Genomic DNA, 21,074 nt, shown 5'->3' on the forward strand with positions numbered 1-21,074 from the left:
GTAATTAATGTAATAGACATAATAAAATTATTTAAATTTGAATAGTTCTTACCTGGTAATTATTCTGTCAAATATAAATTCCATTGTGTTTACTAAAACTTAACTTGATTTCAGTTATTTTATATTCATAAAAGGGACTGACGATTCGAATTCGCTTAGCCATGTACTCAGGACTCGAATCAGAGTCAATTTTTTAAAACAGTTAAAATTTATAATTTTTGGAATAAACTATTTTCATATTTTCAATATTTATACATTTAAAATTAAGAATCCGTGCTTGTATTTCTTGACTGATGTTGTTGTCATTTATTATTGAGCCTAGGTAGGGAAAAGTGGAGGCATATTTGTAGGTATGGTTGTCTACCTTCAGATTCTCATGTTCATTCGATTTTGTGCACTCCATATATTTTGTTTTGCTTTCATTTATATATAGACCAATACCCTTTTGTTGCGGCTTATTATGGCAACATCATCCGCATATGCGCATATTTGCATAGATCTTGTATTAATACAGCCGTTTACATCCAGTTTTCTAACAACAGCTTCTAAAGTTAGATTAAAAAGTGTTGTTGATAAGGCATCCCCTTGTCTAACTCCATTTTCAATATCAAAGGCCTGCGTCATATCTCCATCTATGTGGTAATAAATTCGTAAAAACGTAGCAGAGCACTGTGGTATATCATAAATATTTTTTTGGAATTCTACTAGCTTTAACCGTAAGCCAGCAGAATCGCTCCCCTTAAGGGTGGTTTGGTGGTGAAAAATTATTAGGGTGGTAATAAATTAGTGAAAAAAGGGTGAAAATATATGACATCAGTAAAAATTTTTTTTCTGAATTTTGCTAGCTTGTTCCTTAAGCCAGCAGAATCGCTCCCATTAAGGGTAGTTTGGTGGTGAAAAATTATTAGGGTGGTAATAAATTAGTGAAAAATGGGTGAAAAAATATTATGTAGGTTAAATTGGATTCCGCTCATTTGTCCCCGTTAGCCGGGTCCTTTAAATCAGAGAACAACTTATTGCCGGCGGACAGCCCCAATTAAATATTGAACAAGGTAACATGAGCTCTAGCATCATAATACTTTAGTGATAATATCGTTATAAAATTTTAAGTATGAAGTAGTTTTGTATGTAGGTAACTATAAAGTTTAAGAAATATTTATTAAAAATTTTATTGATAAAATGTATCAAAGTACCTGCTTTATGAAGAGAACATTCTCTATTTACGCTGAGCCCTGCTATTCATTATTATTTATTGTGTACGTACTAAAGGCATTTTTAAACTATCTTTTCTAAGAAATATATGGCCGGAGCGAATTGATCTGTGACCCTTTTGTGTGGGGTATTAAAATCTGACCGCCGGAGCGAACTAGTATACAGTGTGTAAAAGCCAAATGGAATAAATTCATTATTTAGGTTACTGTACATATTTAGAAAAAATTCCGAAACACGTCAAATTTAAATTATAACTGGACATTCTTTAACGTGAAAATGCAACCCCTACCTTCAACCCCCTTAGAATGATAGGTACAACCCCCAATTTTTAAAATAGGAAGTATAGGCTTGTGATATATCGTTTGAAAGGTCTTTTCATTCTCCATTCAAAAATGTTGTCGCTTTCAAGTTTATTAAGATTAATTAAGATAAAATAAATTAAAATCATGTGGTTACCGAAATTCGCTACAATACAATCAAAAATTAAAATGTAATGCAAAACGTAATAAAATGTAGAACACGAAAAAGAACTATGAATGTTAATGAAGTAGATGTTCAAAATGTTCACCGCGAACGTATTGGCAACATCCTAATCTCAAATAAAACTGTCTTCTAATATTATTTAACATAACAGGCGTGATCGACCTAATCGCAAGCGTTATTCGTTCTTTTAAGTCATTTAAATCAGAAGGTTTAGTTTTGTACACATGGCTATGTGTACAATCCTGCTGAAACCATATCGTATTCGCTCGAACTTGAGGGTTTCCTGGAGCAGGATATAAATTTGCCAACGTTGGAATGACATCATTTTGAAGTAGTGCCAAATAATTGTTGCCATTTAAGTTGCCCTCAATGAAAAAGGGACCAATGATATTGTTTCCTACAATCCCTGCCCAAACATTAACCTTTTGAGGGTATTGAGTGTGTTCTTCTCTCATCCAGTGAGAATTCTTCGTGGCCCAGTAGCGGCAATTTTGCCGATTAACATGACCGTTAAGTGAAAAAGTACACTCATCAGAAAACATAACGTCTTCTAATTGGATAATATTGTTATCCAACATGTCCATCATTTGCTCACAAAAAAAAGTTCTCCTATCAAAATCGTCTTCCATGAGCTCCTGAGTAGGTATCATCTTATAGGGATGCAATTTATTTTCTTTTAATATGTTTACTATCGATGTATGGCTAGCATTGAATGTAGTGGATGCCTGTCTACTCGATGTATGTGGATTTTCCTGAAACTCAAGCAACACCATCTAATTTGAGTTCATCACTCAGTGCATTGGCAGCTGCTTTTTTTATCTGCCTTACATGACCAAACTCGCGAAACTGCTTCTCTATTTTACTTATTGTTCCTTGGGATATAGGCGGTAAATTAGGAAATTTCTCATGAAATAGGCGAGTTACTTCCTGTTGTGTTCGGGTGTTATCTCCGTAACCAATCATTTGTAAAACTGTTATTTTATGCATTTCCGTTAATCTAACCATTTTTCAGAATTAAATTGAACGAACTTTTTACTTAAATTAAAATACTGACAACTTAAATAAAACAATTTATTAATGCGTGTTAAAATAACGTTGCCACGGAAATTCTTTAAAGTTTTTTAATAGTTACCATCTAAAAACCACATTGCTATGGTTTTTGTTCACTTTCTCATTATCAAGACCTAAACGGGAAATCAGTTTTGAGTATATTTTAGCGAATTTCGGTAACCACATGATTTTAATTTATTTTATCTTAATTTATCTTAATAAACTTAAAAGCGACAACATTTTTGAATGGAGAATGAAAAGACCTTTCAAACGATATATCACAATCCTATACTTCCTATTTTAAAAATTGGGGGTTGTACCTGTCATTCTAAGGGGGTTGAAGGTAGGGGTTGCATTTTCCCGTTAAAGAATGTCAAGTTATAATTTAAATTTGACGTGCTTCGGGATTTTTTATAAGTATGTACAGTAACCTAAATAATGAATTTATTCCATTTGGCTTTTACACACTGTATGCTCAAGAATGCTTAGAAGGATGAGCGGAATGAAAATAAAGAAGAAATAGAAAAAAGTGGTGATAAAAACAAAAAGGAGAAATAAAAAGAGATAGTATTGAGTGTATTCCAAAATATAAGTGTAATTCAAAAATGTATGCCAAAATATTTTTTTTTTTCTACCTATAAGAAATTTTTATTTTTAAGGATAAACGTCCAACCCCTGTATCTCAGCTACTAAGCCCATTAAGGTAGGCTGTTTTTAGTCGAATATAAGAACACGTTGTAGTAAGATGTTTCTTTCCTTATTTTGTATATTTAATGGAATTGAGATTATATAGTAATATAGAAAAATTTAAATAGCTCAAAGATGTCGGTATAATACGCCTGTCTCCATTTTTTGCCACTCAGATTATTAGTTTCGTAACGGAAACTCTCTCTGTATCTCTGTTTCGTTGTAGCTTTTACACGGTCAATAGGTTTTATATTTAAAAATATAGAGACATCAGCAAAAAACTGTCCCTTACGATCCCTTTTAAGTGTAATAAATGTGACAAAGATCCAGTTTTTAAGGTTCATTGGTTACCCAACTTATTCCCGAACTTCATCTCTATCAGTTTTTATAGCTTTTACGCTCTCCAAACGAAATATAATATAGACTAAACGATTTATCAACGAATACTCTTCTCTCCTTGAATGAAGATCATTTTTTTAATTCCCCCTTTGCACGGTTTCCAATTTTAAGGGAATTTATAAAGGAACCTTTCTATCAAGCCATTGTGAATACGGGCCAAATAAATTTTTTCTTTCTATAAATTTTTTGAAAAATTGATATAAAATCTTACGAATTCTTGATACAAAGTTTGGTGCCTAATCTCTCGGACTTAGAGTTTATGTTTGACCTACCTAGACGATGTTCAATTACTATTAAATTTTTCCTACTGTTGTCCTAAATATATGCTCTTAAACAAAAAACCTCTGTTTCATGGTTCAGAATAAATTTAAATTGAACTTATTAAACAATATTAGAACAACGTTGTGTAATATCAAAGCAATAAACAATTAAGTATAAGATACAGTAAAGGAATTAAAAGATTACAAATATGTATGCGAGATATAAGAAACAAAAAAGAAAGACAAAGGATAGCAATATACCAGAAAAACTAGCAAAGAAAAAGCCCTTTTCGTAACACTTTGATACAGGTATCTAACAACTGCTTTTGATAAATTTGGTGATAACAATATGTAATAAACAAATATGCAAAATATTAAACGTTATTTTTTATTTATAAACAATGTGAGATCGCTATTTGATCTTAAATACTAAAGGTGAAGACCGGTAAATTATATGGAAGAGTGACACAATTTTATTGAAAAAGCAAAGAAAATCATTTAAAATGAGAGACCTTTTCTAAAAATGCACAAAAAGCTTAAATTTCGCGTGATAATAAAGACAATATCACATGTATTTAGCTATAAAAATTTCAAGAAATTTTGAAATTTTTGAAGTTTTACAAACAAATATTGCAAAATTGAATTTGTTTATCCCGGAAATCTTATGGGTCTACATGAATTCTGAAAGCACCAAATTGAAGAGGAAGGCTTACTTTTCCAAATTAAATCATTTAACAATTAAATAATTTATGTTTAATATTGTAAAATACGTTTACGGTAGTAGGGTAATTCGAGGAGAGATGGCCCACTTTTTTTAGAACTGATGTATTTTTAAAAGTTTTTGAAATTTGGAAGTAAAATAAAACTTCATATAATGATTATAGTTTATTGATACTAATTTCAGTTATAAAATACAAATAAAACTTAAATATATTTGTTTATGTTAAAAAATATAAGTATGAAAAAAAAACATCTCACCCACATAACGGAGGAGAGTTGGCTCTATGAAGGTGAGATGGCGTATTATAAAAAAAATTAAGATAACTCATTTTTACGTTACATATAACTCATTTTTATGTTACATAACTAGTTAGGTACTTCTTGTTGAACAAATAAGTTTGCCACAAAGGTCGCAGAAATTAAAGTATTTGCTACAAGATTCGTGAAACCATTTCTTGCAATGCATACATTGAAGCCAGTCGTCCGATTTGGAAGTTTGTGAATATATTTCTAAACATCCTGCACAACATTCTGCATCGGAATCATCATCCATATCTGAATCATCTTTGAGACTTATTGTTATTGACTCATTATCAGAAGATTCTGAAACTAGTTTGATTTTGTTTGTGTTTATTTTGTTTTGTTTGGTTTTGTTTTCTTTGCCTTTAGAAATAATCTTTTCATTTGTTTTTAAAACTTTTCCTTTTTTCAAAGCCTTAGCTTGCTTTTTTTTCTCTCTTTTCTTTCTTTCTAGCAATGGTTTCTTTGGAAGTAAGAATCTCTGCTAGCTGTTTGCTTCTCTTTCTGACCGCAGCTACTCTACGTTTATTTGGTAGAGGTGAGATTTCATCAAGCAATTTTCCTGGAGTAATTTCAGAGGTTACAGTTCTAATCGACATATCAACTTCAGAGTGATTTTTGCTTGTAGTTTCTGTACTCTGTAACAAATCTAGTTCCCCCCTTTTGTCAAGCTGATAATCACTCCAGTTGCTATAACCAGCTTTAGGTTGTAATTCAGGCCTTGAAAGGTAAGGGTTAATTTCTTTTTCCTTTGGTACATTGTCCTCCATCGACAAAAAAGCATCGTCGGGAATTACAGAAGAATTCAAAGGTACAATTCCAGTTGATTCAAAAGCGGATACTGCGTTACTAACCGTAGCAGACTTTTCCCAAGCAAATTTCAGTAATTTCCCAAATTGAAGCCGAGTTATTTTTCTTTCTGGGTTATTCTTCATGAACGAATTGCAAGCAAATTGGTAATTTAATTTTAATGATTTAAAAAGCGCTCTGTCAAGAGGTTGCAAGAACTGTGTCGTGTGGCTAGGTAGGCAAAATAGGGTTATGCCATTTTGTTCCGCATATTCAAGAATGTCAGGATCGCTGCAATGCGAAGAATGACCATCCACAATCAGCAAAACATTGCCCTGTGGTTTTCGTGGAGTAAATTGGTCTCGTAACCAGGCCAAGAAAATAGAACTGTTAAGCCGATTTTTCAGACATGTAAACCACTGACCCTGGAGGCATTCCGTCTTCTAACTCTTTCTTTTTATTTTTTCCCTTAAAAATACATGCAGGAAGTATAAATGTATCTTCTGCATTGCAGCATGCTATTAATGTTATTGTTTCACCTTTCTCACCAGATGTGATGGCTGCTACGTTTTTTGAACCCTTTATGGCTAAAACATATCCTGGTTTATTATTTAGCTGTAGTCCAGTCTCATCCATGTTATAAATATGGCCAGGTTTATCTAATAGATCAAGTTCAATGAGAATAGACTCCAAAAGTATGAAGTATTGTTCAACATCTTTACAGCACATTCCATTAGAACGAGCAAGAGACACCCCTTCGGCTTTTCTTACGGACAAATCTGGATTTCGTGAAAGAAATAATGTTAACCAAGGATATCCAGCTTTTTCAGTATTCTTGTTAAACTTATGTGGGATTCCCATGCGTTCAGCTAACTTGAATGCCATGGAACGTACATTTCTCTAGTCGGAGCAAAGCCTCGTTGTTGCAGCTTCTTAACATGAGTTACAATTTTGCGTTCTACCAATCCCAGTGTTGAAGATGGTCCCAAAGTACGCTTTTTACAATAATGGTTAGATATTCTTCTACGTAATGTAGAGGCTGGAATATTATATTCACGTGCAGCTCTTTATTTACTCCCATTTGTTTAGTATTTACTGCATTAACTGCCTCTGTTAATTGTTGCTCAGTCCATTTACTTTACTACTTTAATACACATCTTTAAGACAGCATTCAGTTCATTTGAAAGAGTTTTTGCTGTCAAGACTTGTCGATAACACAATGTATCCCAGTCACATCAGCATTTTTCTGTTTGAAATCTCGCCATCCGTACATGCACCGATCAGTTTTTGCCAAGAGAGTTCATGTTTGTCAAAAAAGTCTGACACTGCTTTCATAACATCAATAGCTTTTGTCGTGGCGTCCAACTTTGTAGAAAGGAGTAGCTCGTCTTTCATTCTTTTGTTTTCAATATACCGAACATAAACAATTAACTGAGAATATTGTGCTATGTCTGTACTCTCGTCTAGCTGAATAGCAAAAAATAGCGATTGTTTTACTGCATCAACTACCTGGTTTTTTATGTCTTCGGCCATATCATCAATGCGACGTTTCACAGAATTATCAGAAGGAGGTATTTGAGATAACTTTTGCTTACTCTGCATTCCAAGAATAATATCAGCTGCCTTTAACAAACACGGTTTAACAAGCGTCTATCCAATATTATCTTATTTTCTTTAGCAATCAGAAGTGATAGCTCATATGAAGCTTCAAGCACTTTTTCAGATGACTGACTCGTAGAACCAGTACTATCCAACTTCATGCGTTTTAAATTTTCAGATTTTGTAGCAAAAAATTCCTTTGGTTTGTCCTTAAAAGAGTAATGTTTGGATGACAAATGTCTTTCAAGGCGATTGTATTATTGCTTAATACTTTGTAGCAAATTACACACAGAGGATGTTCGACATTATCTTTACGCATACAAATAAACCCACATTTGATATAATCATCATTATACTTGCGTTTCTTTGCTAAGCTTATCTTGACTACAATAACTTCTCTTACTTAAATCAACGAAATCGATGAAAGTCAACCACGACAATTAAAATTTCACAACACGTACGCTTTTATAATGCAATTGTCACAATTAATTAACTTCGGTTATTTGGACAGCGTCTGGTGAAGGAAGGAGAGAAGGGAGACAGTGCTTGGAAACGCTCGGTTGTCAAATGCGCGCTATTGCCACATTGAACGGCTCACATTCCATTCTTTCAAGCATTCGATTTCAAATTTATGTGTAAAGTCAGATGTTACAGTGGTTTGTTTTAATTTTCTAAACATCATGGTTAATTTAGAATTTTAGAAAGACTACCTAAATTTACTTGTCTCGCGCACCGTCGACATGTCCTCACGCCCCTCAGGGGTGGCGCGGCCCCCCAGTTTGAGTATTTTGCATATTTTGATTATTACATACTTTTATCACCAAATTTATCAAAACCGATTGTAAGATACCTGCATCAACGAGTGTCATGGGAAAATCGTTAGTTCCCTGGTCTACAATGATTTGTGGCTGTGATGTGGCTATACGAATACACGAAAAATAGGCAAAGAACATTTAGAGGATAGACTACGTATCAGAGAAAATATTGGTGGTAAAAATATTGATAAGACCTGAAAACAAAAATTAAAATTAATAAGTGTATACGAACCGAGAAATGCTGACATTTTACACAAGAAGACTGATCGACATTTTATGAACATCTTCAAAGAGCCGTAGATACAATACCAAAAAATACTGTAATAACAAAGAACTTCTGATAAATTTAAGCAATCTTCTAAAACCAAGTCGCAGGTTGCCTTTAACCTTAAAGGCTTAGTGGTTACATTTGTCGCCACTAAAAATGCTCTAAATGCACATATTTTTTCTTACAATAACAACGTTATTTCAATACTGTGCTCAATGGAGCGGGGTACACAAATAAGGCTTGTTTAAGGCTCTTTATTAATATGACAAAATAGGGTGGCTACTAGTGTAGCCACCTAACGTTCCTGACCACGACCAAAGCACGTAAATAGTGGCTTAAAATGTGGACATAAATAAAAATGCAAAATAAGTCATGTGTTTTTATTTACCAAAAAAATTAATTTTAAACTAAATTCGAACGCTACAATTTTAATAAAAAGGATATTCTAATTCAAATAAAATTTCAAACAAAAGAAATACTATTAGGAACAAAACTTTTAAATTAAAAAAAAATCTAATTTTTATAAAAAGGCCCAAAACACTATACAAAGAGCGACTTTGCATGCTGTACACTGTATACTGGATCTTTTTATACTTTTTTTTTAGTGCTACAAAACACACTGGACAGATTCGAATGTAGATATAAGGATCGAATCGTTTGTAATGCCCCTTTGTCCGCTTCTTCTCGATCGACGATGGTAAATTCAATAAAACGTTGAAGTTGTGGAGTAAAAATTATGGTTTTATTGACAGCTACTAATAATTACACTAAAGATGATGGTTAGGTAACTTTCTACAATAGACTGCGCTCGAATGAGCTCAAATCCTCAGCACAGAGGTTATTGCTTCTATCATACTAACAGACTTTGAACTATGAGCTTACAATACAATTTAATCTAGGCCGTAATTGCACCACTTAGGAAATTCAATTGGAAAATATATTATTCGGCAATTTATTACATTGTAGGTAAATGAACTAATTATTAAAATATTACACGATATGTTTTCACAATGTTTCAATTATACACGGTGAAACTATAAAATATTAAGAAGTTAAGAATAATGTGAGATTACAAATTAAGGGATTAATTTGTGATTGAACACACACATCTATTGCATTTACCCTTTTCAGGTAAGTGTTCGCCAACATTGGAAATAACTTGATGTCTATTATAGGTTCTTCCAGTTTTTTTCTTTGTTGCAGTGTTGCCTTCAGCTTTTTTCCAGACCTCTTTCTATTTGTAAAGTCTCCTATTAATTGGTCAGCTAACATACTCCTAAACATTAAACGAGACATGGGTTTTCCAGTTAGTGATGATAGTAATATTGTTATCTTGAATAAAATAAAATTGCACTATTCACCAAATAAAAATTATTTTCAACCAGCATCTCCTAGATTTTCATGAAATAGAATAACAAGCAATTAGATGATCAAATAGATCTATTCCATCCATGTTTAGATTGTAATCGGCAATACATTGTGGACATAGAATCTGCTCTTTAGTGCCAGTTTTATTACTTCTCTGTATCGTTGCTTTAGTTGTGGTATGTAGGCATGTGGAGTAAATGTAGCTAAAAATGTAGACCCCAAACGTTTAAGCATACTCTCTGTGCTAATAGAAGTTCATTTTCGGACAATTATCGAAGTCGCTTTCGACCTTTACGTGGATGGCTATGTACGTCGCTACTAAATATTCCACTATTAAAAAACCATAAAATAAAAAGAACCAAACATAAATGCATGCAAAATGGCACAAAAGAGATTAGTTAGAATAGAAAAAGAAGCAAAGGCCAACCTAGAAAAAGATTGCACGACAATTTTTCAATAAATTCTGTTGAACAAAAATATGCAGTACGCTTAGATAAAAGTAGTAGTAGAAGAAGAGGTTGTTTAATAAATTAACGTTTTAATTGTTGGAATATTCTTTACAAAAGTTTAACAAAAACCAAATATCCGGGTTTTTTTTTTTATTTCAACCGTGTACGTATAAATTTAAATATTGCTGAAAAGGTTTCTACAATAAATTTTTGTGGAAGCTGGAATCGAACGAATGAAAACGACTTATGGAAAACGGCGCTTCTTCCTGAGTCTACATAGATCCTATATCCATATAAATTTCCCATTTAGGTTTTAGTACGCAAGTGATTCCGTAATGTCAAAAGGAAAAAGTTCATGTGCCATGCATATTTCATACTCTACGTTGGTTGTAAATTCTTAATAGTCCGAGTACGAAGGATAGACTGATATACAGTGACGGACTCTTAATCCTTCGATTTAATCACATTAAAGTATATCGTATTTTTAATGTTGTTTTGATTAATTTCTGGAATAATAAAAGAAATGCTTTATTTGGCGTTTCGATCTACGATCCTGTTCTATTACGTTTAAAACAAACTAATTATTCTAATGTCTTTTTCTTCATTCCAGGGATTAGGCATTTATTGCATGTTTGGACATCCTTTGCAACCTTAGCTTCATCTTTTAAGGAGCGTCCTACATTTTTCTGCCTTTCGGTTTGTAATTTTGTATGTCTAATTTGTCGCTATTTTCATCCAATCTGATGCTTTGTGTCCAGAATATGTATGTTTGCTTCTTTTGTAGAATCGATACCAATGTTATATCAATAGCTTCAAACGACATTTACTAAAAAGTTTTGCTTTTTTATCTAATTTTAGACTTATGTATTATCAAATTTGTATCTTGTAAGTTGGATGCAATGGCTATATTATCGTCGTAAAGTCCTTGAGTATTTAATCTTTGTTTATTAATTTTTATTAATTTCTTCTATTGAGTATTCTTATTTTTACTCCAAGGCGGTGAATGATGTTCGTGAGATATTGTCATAAAATCAATGATATTACAGAGGGATAAGTTTCTTAAGATAACATCGTAATGAGAATCACGCATATTAAAGAAATGTCAAGTTCCTGGAAGGACTATGACGAAAATATTGGCATGACTGTAGATAAAAATATATAGAAACATAAAATGAAGACAGCTAACCCCGGGTAGTAGTAAAGGCACAGACAATTACGACAGTTGGACTAGTAAAATGGTGTCTCGTCATGGAATTATTTTTTTTAGTTATTATTAAAACTCGATGATTGGTTTCATTTGGCAAACTTCCAACTAAGGGGGTTTTCGAGTCATTACTCCAGGTAGAGGATCATCGATGTCATAATATTTGTGTTCATCTACCTCGAACACCCTCAAGTAATGACTTTTCACTGATTTCAAATGAAAATAACATAAAACTTTAGAAGACGAGATCCACGCTGGGTACCAGATACCTAGGAGATCATCGGCCCCGTAATATTCGTGTTCAGAAACCCCAAAAACTCCCGAGTAGTGACTTTTGACTGATTTCGAATAATATAACATAAATCTCCAGGAGACGAGATCCACACTGGGTTCTAGGTAGCTTGAGGATCATCGCTGTCATAATATTCGTCTTCAACAATCTCGAAAACCTCCAAGTAATGACTTTCGACTGATTTTGAATTAAAATAACATAAAACTCCAGGAGACGAGGTCCATCCTGGGCATCCTCGAGGACCATCGTCGTTATCATGAATTACTAGTATGAATTGTTCACAAAATTTCATGACACTTTTCTGATTCGAATGCAAAAAGTTTCACAGCGAATTATCTTGCTGTGGGAAATTGGTAGATTTATATCTAAAACCTAAATATCTTTATTTAACATAGGAGAGATCAACTTTTTTCAATGTGGTACTTACTTCGAATCAGAGAGAAATTTTAACACACAGAGTAAAAATTTAACGTTATAATTTTACTCTAGAGTAAAAATTTACCGGAATAGAAATTTAACGTTATACCGAAATATATTTTTATTACGCTTGTCTAGATTTACTTCTGAATTCCATGCCTTTTATTCCTCTACCAATTCCATTGTTATACAATTCATACTAGTGTATATTGCGAATATATTATGTCGTATATGGCTCATACTAATTAGGTTGAATTTTTCGTAAGTCCGACTCTGTACAGAGTTAAAGAGATCTGGGAACATATCGGAGGGGATCCAGTACTCTTGAGTATAGACTACCTTTACCTTGTTAACAGAAATTTCCCTAGTAGGTCACTTTGCTATTAATTATTGTGGTCGGTTCTGTTCTGCATGCTAAATCACCTCGGACATAGCTCTCTCGTTATACTCTTGGCTGTTGCTCCGGGACCTACGACTAATTTTCATTTTTCACTGATCTCCATTCCCCCACACTATTAATTTGTATTATTCTAAATTATACAGAAGCTGTAGGAACGAGAGTTACAGCTACGGCGCGGTTTCCGGTTTTAATTCACGCACTAAAATATTCGTACGCAAAAAATGCAACTTTTTTTGGAAGCTGGACAGAAATTAAACAAAAAGTGGTGGCACGGGAATCTTAACAAATAGTTAGGATAAATTATTAACATAACTGAAAAAAAGCTTAAATATAATATAAACATATGAGGAGAGATTATTGAAAAATTTTTAATGATTAAAGAACTATTCAATAATATCTATTATAATGGTTGAAGATACCTTGAGAGGTGAAGTCAAACAAGTAATAAAGAAAGCAGTTGAGAAAAACGACAAACTGTTGGTAATGAGATTGCTGATAGTCTTGCTAAAGATAGAATTAATACCCATTTTCTATCAGACGAGGACTATTCTGCGGTATTCCAAATTATAAAAGATGTGAGAAATTGGGAAAGTGCAGCCTACTGAGAATATTTTCAAGGCAAAGACAAGCAACAAAATGCGGCAAAATACTCTTTATTTCAGAAAACTGAGCTCAGAGTAATTACATTCACTTACTGGACACTGATTACTCTGATATCATCTCTATAAGCGGTCAAATATTTTTTATGCAACTGCCGGATAACGCCATAAATACGTAGAACAGGTCTTTTTAGAATCTGATCTGAATGACTCAGAAATGGATAATATACTTTGTTAAGAGTGTAGATAGGAGAGCATAATTAAGAGTCTATGACGCTAGGATTAAAAGGAACGTTAACTGTGGAACTGATCACCATTTACTTATTGTCACACTAAAATATTCTTTGTCATAAAAAAAACAAGAAAAACACAAATAACTAACACAAAACTAACAACATGGACAAACACAAACCCAAACGGTATACACAGCGTCTGTTGCAAGATGAAAGTATTAAAAATTTATATCAGAGACGGTTAGCAAATGGAATTCGTGCACTCTAAGTAACTAATGATGTGGACATAGAATATCGGAATTTAATAAACTGCTTTACACAAAATTGCATTTGAAACTCTAGGTGAATATTTTCCTCAAAACAGCTAAAACTCAGAACCACCTTGGATAACTGCAGAAGTCAAAAGATTAATGAAAGAAAAAAGGAACAATATAGAAAATATCTTAGATGTAAAACAACAGAATTAAGGAGTAAAATTAAAGAAGAGAAAAATATATATTAAGAACAACAATGAAATCAAATTGAAAGAAGAAAAGAATTAATAGAAACAAATCAATAAAAAAAGAGTTTTGTGGGTGGTTCAAGATCTACTGAAGTGTAGTGTACAATTAAAAATCTTAAATCAAACAAGAAAGAGCACAATCAGTTACATTAATTGACATTGAACAGTGGAAAGAATGCTATGAATCACCTTTGGTGGAAAACATAGAACAGTATTAATGAATATCGCCGAAAAATTGAAGAAATCGAGGTAGACCAACTTACACCCATGGATATGGAAGAGCTAAAAGAGGGTATAAAAAGAAAAGTGGAAGATCACCCGGACCTGGTGATATTGCGGCAGAACTATTTAAGTATGGGGATTCAGTACTCTTGATTAAAACATCTAAGGAACTTATGCCTGTGCCAACAAAAGACACCAAATAAGTGAAAAATAGCCATAATATCCTCTGTCTTTAAAAAGGATAATAGAAAGGACCCAAATTGCTATAAGAATTGAGTGTAAAAAGCTCTCTGCGCCGACTTTCGTCGCGATAACTAATCCAAACTAGATTGAGAAATGAGGTCGGAGATGTTATCGGAAATGATCAAAGCGGTTTTACTCCAGGAGGTTATTGTGTAGACAATTTATTTACCCTACAACAAATCACTGAAAAGAACACAAAAAAATCAAGACATAACTTTTATTAACCCGAAAGAGGCCTATGGCAGTGTACCTAGAAATAAATTAGTTCAGACTGATTATTTCAGATTATTGGTAAGTTTCTATCTAATTAAAATTATTGGCGAACTGTACACAAACAACGTATCTTATCTAAAACAGGGTAACTTACTATCAAAGGCTACCTACAAAACTAAAGGGCTTAGACAGGGATGCAGTTTCTCTCCATTGTTATTTAATGTTTATGTAGAAATAGCCCTGAGAAATTGGAAACAGTCCTGTCAAGGAATAGGTACACTCATCAATAATGAATGCTCTTCACCTTGAGTTTTGCAGATGACCAGGCAGTGCTGGCCTAAAATTCTTTTGGTATGGAGTTTATGATGACAAGAATGCGTAAAGAATATAGCAACGGGGGTCTAGAAGTTAGTTTGCATAAAAGTGAATATTTAATAATAAACTCTAGTGAAAGGTTTGGGGTTCTGATTGATGATCAGATACAAAAAATAAGTGGAAAAGTTTAAGTACCTTGGTGTTGTAGTTGATGAGCAAGGTACAGGTAGCCAAAATATGAAATTTAGGCTTCAAGAGGTACGAAAGGTCATGGGTGCACTCAACTCTATTTTGTGTGACAAAAACATTATCAAAAGCAATAAGAAGAGAATTGGTTAAACCATGGTTGATTCAGTTCTTACAGATGGGTGCAAAGTTTTTACAATAAAAGAAGAAGACAAAAGACGACATAGAGTAGTCGAAATGGACTACCTACGACAAGCTGCCAGATTTTCGAGAATAGATCAGATTCGCAATGAGAAATCAGAAACACAATGTTAGCACCAGAAATAATTTTTGAGCGAATCGAGAAAAAAGTTCTAGATGGTTTGGTCGTTTGCTTAGGACGGATGAATCAAGGTGACTGAAACAAGTATTCTCCTGGCAACCCCCTGGAAGAAATTAAAGTGGCCTACCCTGTAAAGTTATGGAGGGGGGATTCAATCGGCCTATTGAGGGCTCATGATGAGGGATTATTCTATTGATTATGGTGCAGCCTCCCTTACATAGTCGTAGACAAGCATACCGGCTTGTTTTCTTATGTCATAGTCCAATTGTTAATTTGGAAGTTTTCTTGGTGTCTTAACGCCTCTTGGATACCACAGTGTAATTCTAGTGGGCATCTATTCTCAGTTATTGTCATGGTGTCTGCAAATCTTTACCTCAGATGGCTGAGGTATTCTCCATCAATAGCTAGGCCTCTGTTCTGACAGTTCATTTTGCTGAATATATATTCTAGAGTTGCATTGAAGAGATTTGGTGATATGGCGTCTGCTTATCGGACTCCTCTAATAGGCAGTGGGAAATTCTGGAGTGTTTTCATAAATTTTTACCTTAGCTTTTGCTGATTTGTATATATTTGCTTAAGTCTCTATGTACGGTTTATCAATGCCTTGATTGGTCAAAGCTTCTATTACTGCCTTGGGATATATAGAATCGAAAGCGTTCTCGAAATCTATAAAGGTTAATGCTAGCGGTATTCCATATTATTTAGCTCTACTCATTAGTTCTCGAAGCGTATGGATATGATCCAGTGTACTGAATCCACTTCTAAAGCCAGCTTGCTCTCTTGGATGTGCAGCATCTAAGGCATTTGTTAATCTGTTGGTAATGATCTTTGTGGATATTTCATATATGATTGGTTGTAGACTTGTAGGTCTATAATTTTTGATGTCCTCTTTGCCAACTTTCTTATGAACGAGAATTATGTTTGCTCTATTCCAATTTTCTGGTATGCACCTTGGTCTTAGACAGTTCCTAAGTAAGCCCGCTAAGATTTTCCAGGTGTTTTTGCCATCTTATTTAAACAGTTCCACTGTTATGCTATCTATTCCAGCTGCTTTAACCCTTTTAATTTTTGTAATTGTTCACTCTACTTCTTCCGGAAGAACTTCTGGTACATCTTGTTGGCTACTGATTGCTCCTTTAAGTGTTTCAGAAGCTTTGTATAGTTCTGTAGAATTTAGTAACGAGTTATATTATTTCATTTATCTCTGTAATTCTGGCATTTTTGCGTGGTAGAGCAACGATTTCCTTCTTCCCAATGATTAATGCTTTCTTATTTTCTTATAGTTTTTCCTGTTTTCCATTTCATATTCTACGTCTGTCATTGTATTTTCTTATGTCTTCCTTAATACTTTTCCTTGATATTTTACAAAGTTTTGTGTATTGTATCCGCTGTATGTTGATACTTTAATTTCTCTTTTTTGTTTTAGCGTTATTTTGAATCTATTTGACAGTTGATTATGTTCATTTTGTTGTTGCAGGCCTCCAACTTCTTTGGCACTATCGAGGTCGATTTCCGTTAATTGGGAGCTGTCAATTTAGTCATGTAATCTATTATCATAGCTACTCTATCCTAGATATTAGTTATTTCTATTACTCTTCGTTTCTATTTCTTGTTGATTAGGAGTCCAATACCGCCTGTTCTGCCCGTTGATGTTCCTCGGTAGTAAAATGTATTGCCTGACGCTAATTCCAATAGCTCTTAATCTTTCCGTCTTACTTCGCTGATTCCTATGAGTCCCATTATATTTTCAGTTTCTTTTTCCAGTTATATCAGTCTGGATGGATTTGAAAGCGAGTAGCAGTTATGTGTCGCTAAATAACGCGTTGTTGTGTTATTTAAGTGGCGGTTTAGACTCCGCAGATTCTTAGCACCCTCTGCCCTGTCTTGATTCCGAAAGTTAGTAAGTTCAGGGCCATTTGGGCCTACGGAGAATGAGGGCCATGATTTTAGTATTCGTCGTTCATGTTAGGGGTTGTGAGGCGTACCTTACCACGCTGCCTCAGTGCGACTTGGTAAGGGGCCGCTGGTGTGTTCAAATTAAAACGCCGACAAACGTTTTTGACCCCCCTCCTGCTATATGACGTACTCCTATAATACGCCATTTATTTCCCGAGGATTACCCGTCTTATGTCTACGTGGACGTAGGAGGTAGGATTGTTTGGCAGAGCTGGCTGACTTTTTAGATCAGCTGTGGTTCATTTATCACTATCAGTTAGTCATTTCCCGGATATTTTAATGGTTTGCTCTTGCCAGCAAAAAAACAACCCCTCCGATTCCTATACCAACATTTAATAATTGTGGATTAAACGTAGATATAGATTATACAAGAACGATTTAGAAGCCACAGTGTGGATAGTTCTGCGAAGCTAAATGATCGCTTTGAAACATACAATCTACAAAACTACAAATAATAATACAATGCAAAATATAAGAAAAATATTGTAGGACAGAGAAAAACAATATGGCCAGAGAATGTAATATTTTAACGGTATGAAAGTTTCCAATGTTTCTAAATTAAAATTCTGGTATTATAAAAAATTGTTTGTGCGCGCTAATGGTTTCATCCAACCACTAATAGAAGAATTTTCTGCAATGTGTAATACGGTTTTTCTGAAAAGCTTAAATGTATAATCTTAGTATTGCGTGTGAGGAACTTTATTTAACGGCATGATTAATACGGGGGGTGTGATAAGAATAATCAATGCCAATTTCATCTACAACTTGCTATCAATGTTTTTCAGACACGATACATCAACTATAAAAATTTCGCTTTGGTCTTCAAGCGGCTAAATCGAGGCCAAGGGCGTGGATGAATTTCATTTTAGTCGGGGCTTTATTTTGATTATTACCTTTCCACTGAAAGATGCTTTTGTGCTTCCGGCTTTTATCGTTTATTGGCCGAAAATAGGGTGTGTGTTAGTTCGTTTTGGTGATAAGATTTTAATCATACAAAAAAAGGTCAAAGGGGTCTTCTTCTGCTATTTTAAAAAATCGATTCATTTTATAGTTTGACTAATATTTGAGGACAAAGGTTTTATTCTTAAGCGTGCACGTTTATAAACATCATTTATTCCCAACCAGATTCAACCAGAAGTCAAAGTGTATGTTTAATTTTTTCACAAAAATATGATAAATGAAGTTTTGTGTTTTTAGTTTAGCTTGTGTTTCAAAAGAAGAATAAACAATGAGATCTATTTTATCTAAAACCAAACCTAACAACGAACATAAAACAACAAAAGATTGTATTTATCGTGCCTTCTGTATGCGTAAAATTTTATTTAAGTAAAACTGCAAGAATGTTGGGATAAGTGAACGTCAATATTAAAAGTAGATAATTTGACACATCTCAAATATATAAAGATGCATGGAAAAATGAACGTACAATAAAGGAAACGACGTTAAAAAGGGAAAAATCTAAATAGCGGCTCTTATTTTGATAAATTATTAAACTAACTACGTCGCCAATTTCTCGGTAGAATGTAGTAGGACTTAGTCACCGATATTAAATATTCATATCAATATTAAAAAACGTCACTAAAAAAAAATACCAACCTTAGTAAATCAATAATATATCGTGGATACATAATTTATCTTTTAAATTCGTATACATATAAAATTGGAATTTGATATTAATGTTGAGTAAATAAAATGTAAGGCCAAATACTTACCATGTCAGTGTAGTATCATAACTTTTTCCTGATTATTGAAAATGGAAATACCATACTATCATTCGTTTTCTGATAGGTATTTCCAAAAGTAGTTTTCATATAATCAAATGAACTTTTCTCCTCCAATAAAGGCACCCCAGAAACGCACCTCAAATTAATAACTTTAAAATGTATAAACTAAATGTTTAAACTTTAAGAAGTTATAATTTCTCATAATATAATATTATATAGGGTGAGTTAACCAGTAATTGACCAGCAACCAGTAATTAACCAAAGATAACTCTAAAGCTAATAATAAGATACCTGTAAATCTTAACGTCTATGAAATAGGTTTCCTGTATTGTTTTAACATTCGGCTAGTAGATAGTGCCGTAATACTACTACTTTTTTTTATATAGAACGCGTAGAGAGGGCGTAACAAATTGACTTGTCAATTTTCAGTTAGTGTGTGACTTAGTAATAAGCATGGTAAGTGAACATTTTTATTTAAATCTGTAATCATCGAAAAGACATATACAAACAACGGCGTTAAATGGATTCTAATCAAAATGAGATAGAGAGCATAAAAAATTTTTGATAGTATTTTAATATATTTTCGAGTTTTTTTTGGGAAAAAATTGAGTGGTCAATTATGGGATTGAAAATTATACCTATTATCTAGTAAATAATCTCATTGGTCAATTACTAGATTTCGGCAATAGTGACTATTCCCCCGCTTTTTTGCTCTTACAATGCACACCATTTATTATTTGAGTTCTTTGTCTTATTAAAATTGCAAATGAAAATGTCTGTCCAGATTTTGACTACAAAAAACAGTGGCTAACTACTGGCACCGTGTAGTGGTCAACTACCGACGATCGGTGGTCAACAACTAGCTTTACCACTGGTCAATCACTGATTTGAAATTTTTATATTATTTCTTTTTCAGCAAAATGGCTGCCACGGTTAAGAGAGCCAAAGTAGTTTTCAAATACTCAGAAAATGACCTATTACAAGCCATTGAGGGTATTAGGAACAACGTATGTTCAATATGTGATGCAGAAAGGACGTATAATGTTCCTCATTCTACCCTTATTAACAAACTAAAAGGTAGAACCCCGGAAAAACGAAAAATGGGTCCTCCTACCGTTTTGACCGCAAGGGAAGAAAACATATTAGTGCTTTGGATCACTGCTTCAGCCCATAAAGGATTTTCTCTAAACAAAAACCTGCTTTGTGAAACAGTAAAAGCTATAATCGATAGTGATGGTCGTCCCAATCCTTTCAAAGATGGCTTACCGGGAAATAAATGGTTTAATGTATTCCTCAGGCGCAATCCAGAAATTTCTCAGCGCCACACAGAATCTATAAATCCTACGTTTCTGAAACCAGTATCATGCAGTGGCATGAAGATATACGCAGATACCTTGCAAGTGAAATCGCCGAAGATATCTTACAAGATCCCACAGGAATATTTAACTTTGATGAGTCAGGTTTTGCTAGAAATCCTAAAACAGGTTTGGTCTTAGGACCAAAAGGGATAAAAAATTTCTATGAAATCAAATCTGGTTCAGAAAAAAAATGCATTACAGTTCTCTTTACAATTTCAACAGAGGGACAAATTTATCCTCCTATGGTTGTTTACCCCTATGAGCGAATTCCCCTATAGCGAAATAGTACGAAGTATTCGTAAGATATTTTATTTTATTTCATTACGCCTAACTCATACCTGATTAATTGTAGGAATGTCTAAAAAGGTTGGATGTCAAGCCAAACGTTCCATAGTTACGTGTGTAACACACTTCTTCCATTTCTAAAACAAAAAGGTGTGAAATTCCCTATACTTTATTTCTTGGACGGTCATAAATCTCATTTGACCT

At 33.6% G+C, this 21,074-nt stretch overlaps 2 protein-coding genes across 3 annotated transcripts in view; one reads left to right on the top strand and one right to left on the bottom strand.

The window, feature by feature from the left end:
- The window catches only part of LOC140452463 (latrophilin Cirl-like), a 931,875-nt gene that overhangs the window by 40,939 nt on the left and 869,862 nt on the right, over nucleotides 1–21,074 (top strand). The gene's annotated exons all lie outside the window — the stretch shown is intronic.
- LOC140451701 (protein FAM200C-like) lies at nucleotides 7,131–9,854 on the bottom strand. Its single transcript, XM_072545544.1, has 2 exons — nucleotides 9,705–9,854; nucleotides 7,131–7,523 (listed from the first exon to the last, which is right to left on the bottom strand). Exons 1-2 carry the CDS (start codon nucleotides 9,852–9,854, stop codon nucleotides 7,131–7,133), a joined length of 543 nt encoding a protein of 180 aa, XP_072401645.1.

This window comes from Diabrotica undecimpunctata, chromosome 10 (assembly GCF_040954645.1).
Source record: "Diabrotica undecimpunctata isolate CICGRU chromosome 10, icDiaUnde3, whole genome shotgun sequence".
Taxonomy (NCBI): Eukaryota; Metazoa; Arthropoda; class Insecta; order Coleoptera; family Chrysomelidae; genus Diabrotica; species Diabrotica undecimpunctata.

Coding starts and splice junctions, on each gene's coding strand:
- LOC140451701 (XM_072545544.1), bottom strand. CDS start 9,854: ATGTTAGCTGACCAATTAATAGGAGACTTTACAAATAGAAAGAGGTCT. Junction 7,524..9,704: donor CGAACACTTACCTGAAAAGG/GTAAATGCAATA, acceptor TGTTTGTTAAAG/GCAGCTGATATTATTCTTGG.